The sequence below is a fragment of the Stegastes partitus genome, unplaced genomic scaffold (genome assembly GCF_000690725.1).
Source record: "Stegastes partitus isolate 25-593 unplaced genomic scaffold, Stegastes_partitus-1.0.2 Scaffold769, whole genome shotgun sequence".
Taxonomy (NCBI): domain Eukaryota; kingdom Metazoa; phylum Chordata; class Actinopteri; family Pomacentridae; genus Stegastes; species Stegastes partitus.
The window spans coordinates 104468-109926 of record NW_007578500.1 but is presented as its reverse complement, the minus strand read 5'-3'; the positions used below and the strand labels follow the sequence as shown (position 1 = coordinate 109926).

The window sequence follows — 5459 nt, the reverse complement described above, 5'->3', positions numbered from 1 at the left end:
TTTATTATCTATGTCAGAAACAGAAAACCTTAAATATTTAAGCTTAACAAATCACTTAAATGACTATCTATTACCGGGGTAGTTGATAAAAAAATCTTCACTTTTATGTGTGAAAATGATTACCGGGTAAAAATTACCAAAGAAATTACAGAAATAATAGGATTCATCACAGCACGTCTTCCTTTGTGATCGAGAAGCTAATTTAGAAGAATGTTTAACAAAACTATCATCTAAGCTCTCATTTAAAAGCACTAGATTCCCCTTTTCTTGTTGGATTACAAGTGAAACTTCTTTTCTGTCTTACCTGGAGTCCATAATTAATGAAAAAAAAAAACATCAAGACAGATGCAAAGATTAGATTTTCACCCCACCTCATTTTATTAAGCAAAGTATCAGAATGATCTGCAATTAGTTGTTTAACAAAAAAAAAAAAATCAAAACGAGATAACTTAGGGAATGTAATGAACAGTACGTCAATACTGTAACTGAGAGTAACTGCATTAAAAACCAGAGCATGAGGAATGTGACCGCGTAACGCCGAAATGTGCGACTCACACATTTGTGGCATGTAGTGTGTGTGTGCAAAAAACGTGACGGCGTGATTGTGTGCCAGATGACTCTGTATGCCGGCCGAAGCGCCAGCAGCCGAACAGTAGTTGATGTGACAGTGTTGAGAATAATAAGACTTAATGAAGCAAACTGAAACTAGTTCACATCCATCCGGGGCCCCGCGAGAGCTCGAGATGTGTCGACAGCAATTAAAAAAAGAACATGTTATCTATGGTTACAGAGCAAATCAGATGACTTACAGCCACCAAACCAAAAAAATATAGATATTATTAGCCCTCATAAATTAGCTCTCTAATCAGGGTTGGAGTTTAACCGAAAACTACACTGGTCTCGAGTAAGTGTAAATGTGGAAAGCACTGCGCGATCAGGAGTAAAAATGATTACTGAATCTGGACAGTAATGCTAAAAATAAAAACATCTGAAACAACAGAAACCTGCTTTTTCCTTTCTACAGTGGAGGCGCTTCAAAATCAAACCCCGTTCATCGACGTTCTCTAACGCTATCATCCGACTTTTGTATAATTTCTTTGAAAAATAACATTCACAAGCATATAGAGTAAACTGATCTCTAATGTAAATATCTGGAAGTAACATATAAAAAAATAAAGATGGAAAATAAATCAGAGTTTTGCTCTCCTGCTACGGATAACTCAGATTATTAACAAAAACAAACACAAAAAAAATCCACTGTACATATCAGACTCTAAAAGATATATATACTGTCACCTCTTGTTAATGATTTACATCCAAAAATAAAATTAAATCTTCAGTCAGATTTTTTTTCTCCTTTTAAAGTGATCAGTAAAAACATGAGAGGCTGGTGTGTCCTGCAACGTTACGATGCAGCGCGACAGTCAGAAGGTCAGTACTTCACACATAAAGAACAACAAACCAGGTTCCTAACAAAGCTAGGACTACTGCTCGTCTTTACCACAGTGTCGGCGACTACACCTCAGTTTTTTACAGTGTCTTGTCATTTATTTTTTTTCCCTAACTTCCCCTCACAGCAGCATGGACTCCTGCATGGCGAACGCCTCCTGTGCGTGCCTGTAGTGTGGTCCTCCGAACAGCTGGGGGAGCTGTTGTCGTATGACGGGCTGCTGCTCCTGGAACTGTGTCCTGTAGTGGAGCAGGGCATCCGGGTTGGGGGGGAAAGTGAACTCCTGAACGGGTGACATTTGGGCTCGCTGGAAGCTGGGCGAGCGGGGCATCCCACCTGGGGACTGCGGGGGCAGCTCGTCCTCTGGCTCCCACTGGTGCCCGTCTGCGGCCCGCCGAGGCCCGCCGTCCGGCAAGTAGTTCAACTCGCCTCTCCGGTGCCCCTCGAACCTGTAGTCCACCGGAGCGCCGACCTGTGCGGTGGAGGTGAGTTGTTGCAGGTAGATAGGCGTGGAGCTGCCCTGGGTTTCCAGCTGCAGGGAGTGCTCTGGCGAAGGCCTGGCGTTTCGGGGGTTGCGGGCGGCGCTGGGCGGCGGCTGCCTTCGATAGGTGGCGAAGGAGTTGTTCATGAACGCCTTCTCTGGGGAGAGGCTGGTGGGCTGCCGCTGGGTGGTGGCGTACACTTGGTCGCCGTACGCCACGGTGGAGGGAGGAGTGAATCGGGCCGGCGGGGCATAGAGTCTGTCCTCGCCTCTCTGGTCAAGGCTCACGCTGTAGGCCGGATATAAGATGGGAACCTCAGTAGTCGTTCTTGCAGGGGAGTGCTGCAGGGGCGGTGTGTGGAACTGGCTCTGGCTGCCAGAGAAGCTGGCCGGAACACCTCCTGGACTGTTGTGGGGAAATTGAGGCGGAAGAGGGTGTTTGGCCATCCTGGGCCCTGATGCGACGGAGATGACGCTCCCAGCCAGGCTGGGCCCTCGGTTGGGGCTGCCCTGATGCAGGGCTGATACAGAAAAGGCTGCCTCACTGCGAGGGTTCCTCATTCTGGACGGAGGTCTGTCAAGCTCCAGGATCTCAAACTCCTGCTCTGGGAGCCCGGGTACGTTGTCGTACTGGGAGGCATTGGAGCCTCGGTTGGAGCCAGGGACGAACCCCTTCGATCGCGGCCGGCGGTGCAGCAGAGCGCTGTCGTCCGGGCTGGAAGGTGCAGGCGACGCCCCCCGGCTCATCTGGACTTCCCGGGCTGCTGCCATTTTGACAGCTTCCAGCTTCGTCTCAGAGGGTTTGAACCAGCGGGGGGTGATTTCCTTGCGGGAGCTGGAGGCCGCGTTGGAGTTGTGGTTGGCCGTGGCGTGGCTCTGAGGCTTCCCCCTGTCCACCGTGGTGATCTGTGGTGTCGGGGTGGGGGCTGAGGGCGGAGTCACCCCCCTCTCTGGAGTGGTGGAGGTGGACTTCCTGCGATGCTCGCTGGGGATCTCACCAGATCCCCTGGAGTGCCCATCCCTTCTGTCCGCCTTGTGGTGGCGGATCGGTTTGTCCAGCGAGTCCCGGCGGGCCCGACTCGGGGGCCGACTGTCCCGCTGGCGGTCCACTGCAGGACTCAGGCCCCTGGGAGGCTCGGCCGGCTCCGTGTGGCTTTGACCATTGGCCACGTGGTTCATCACTGGCGCCGCTACCTCAGGTGGGAGCTGCCCGAGAGGTTTCTTGGGAAACTCATCCTCTTTACCTGCAAGAGGAAAACAGTGGATACACATTAGAACAGAGTCGGAGAACACAAGTGAGCGACGATGGCTGAACAAACTGTGTGGCGCTGATTCACATCAGATGAGGAGTCACGACAGGGACATGGATTCATGCAACAACACTGCCATAGAGAGGTAAAAATAAAGGAGAATTACATTCATGACAACACATAATCACATATCCACAGGCAAAGGACAGAAAAAAAACATCAGAAAGAGTGTCTGATATTAATTCCCATCATGGGAGACTCAATTAGGAGGTTACTCTCAGCTGAGTGGTTCCTGAAATTATTATGGAGTTTGACTCCATTTCATTAAACAGTACTTAGCAGCAGCAGTAGCCCCGGACTAGAAAGGTCATACAGAAATAGGTCTTGATTAATGAACCTTCTTAAATGTACTGAGACTTGTAAGTACAAGCACTGAAACCACAGGAAAAAATCTTAGACTACTCAGCTTGCACTGAAGTTACTCTTCTACAGCCAGTACTTTATTCAAGTTATGGCAGAAACTTGCTGTTTCTACATGAGACAGACATAAGAAGTGGAGTTGACAGGAACAGAACAGTGTGCAGACAGAGTGATGGTGACGCTGGGTGTTGGTGGGGACTGTAAGGGAAAGTGTGAACACCAGATTCAAGCCAGGAGGCAGCAGCTGGAGGAAGACAAAGTGCTGTGGGGAGTTATCCAGGAGGTCAGCGTGTTGGCACTGTATCCACAAACTAAAGAGTCTGTCGTATCGAATTTGGCTGTTTTTCTTCGGCACAAGTTGGTGAAAATCCACAACAGAAACTAAACTAAGCTCCTACAGCTTAGATATATATGTCCTACAGTTTCACTTGCTGAAACATACACTTAAAAAAAAGACTTTCCTACAGCGTAATCAAAAATTTAGGTTAGTATTTGTTTTATCCTCAGGTCACAGCAGATTGGTGATTGCTTAGCCAACCACAGACTGTATGGTAAAGACGGATGTTTGTTGACAACTGTTTTGAAGCCTTAAGCTTGCAACTTGGCCATCGCCATCTTGGTCTTAAGAAACCAGATTCACAAGGTAGCTTCGCCCTAAAACATACCCTGATTTATCGTCTATTTTACTCTAAATGGGACCATAATTTACAAAATCAACATCATGCTGTGTTGAAGGAGACTTGAAACTAGCAATTAAGACCATAGACCCATCAGGAAAATGTTTACAGAGCGAGAAAATTAAGTGAGAAGTCGAGTCATTTTCTCATAGACTTCTATACAGACAAACTTCATTCGAGAGGAGTCGCCCCCTGCTGGCTGTTAGAGAAAATGTACCAGAGGCTTTGTCCTAATTACATTTTCTGATGATTAATATCTGCATAACTGGTCAGCCAGCTTTCCAAACCAACACCCCGTTTTAAACTCAATATTTCAGTTCTTACAAACAAAAAAGTACCACATTTATTGACTCCTTCTTGCTTTAACCTACCAGCTCAGCTAACACAGGTGAAAAAAAAAATCATTAGAGCAGAGATTCTTGCAGCTGATGTCTGCACAGAATAAATTATTCCACTGTGGGAACCATCATTTAGCTCAAACTAGACTTCTCAGCCTATTCAGATCCACAAATGCTCATTTAGAAGAATCCTTCACACCAGACGGCTGTTAAAACAGAAGTTCAACAAAAGCCTCCGGTGTTGGGAAAGCGGCTCATTATCTTGTCAGCAGACGGAGGAACGAACGGACTACCGATACCGCTGTGTGGAAGAAAGGAAGGTTCTGGTGTTCCTTCTTCAGCTACATTATCAGAAAGAGGCTGCTGCTGTCAGACATCACTGACTCATCAGCGACTAAATGCAGGAAAACAAACACGGAAACCTGGAAAAGATCATGAGAACAGGTGGAGATCCATCCAGCTGCAGATTTATAACCTGAAGTCTGAACTTTAGAGTCTTATATGAGCTGTAGCCTGAGAAAAGTAAGGTTAATTTAGGAGAATGAGAAGTCTGCAGTGACACTAAGACGCTGTGGGTTCAAATGGGAAACAAGTCTAGTTCGGTTGTTCCATCTTAGATCCTCATAGCTCTGCTCAGCCATCTCTGGTTTGCCTGAAAGTTTCATAGCATAAACTTTGGATATTTCTAAAGATATCTGTGAAATTTTAGCTTTATATTTTATGTACTTTCTGAGATAAGAAGCTTTTTGAAAACGGACCCACGTATGTAGAACAAACAGATGCTGATGAAATATCCTGATTTTAAGCTCAGATTTTTGTATATTTTCCCCACAGACCTGCCCG

At 46.5% G+C, this 5459-nt stretch overlaps 1 protein-coding gene across 3 annotated transcripts in view; it reads right to left on the bottom strand.

Moving 5' to 3' along the window:
- Window positions 1–354: 354 nt before the first annotated feature.
- usp6nl (USP6 N-terminal like) overlaps window positions 355–5459 on the bottom strand; it is a 109356-nt gene continuing 104251 nt past the window's right edge. For all 3 annotated transcript variants that reach the window (XM_008291923.1, XM_008291921.1, XM_008291920.1), the window contains one exon: window positions 355–3175. In XM_008291923.1, the coding sequence (XP_008290145.1) occupies window positions 1572–3175 (1604 nt within the window). In that variant the 3' untranslated portion in view covers window positions 355–1571. The remainder of the gene's footprint in view (window positions 3176–5459) is intronic.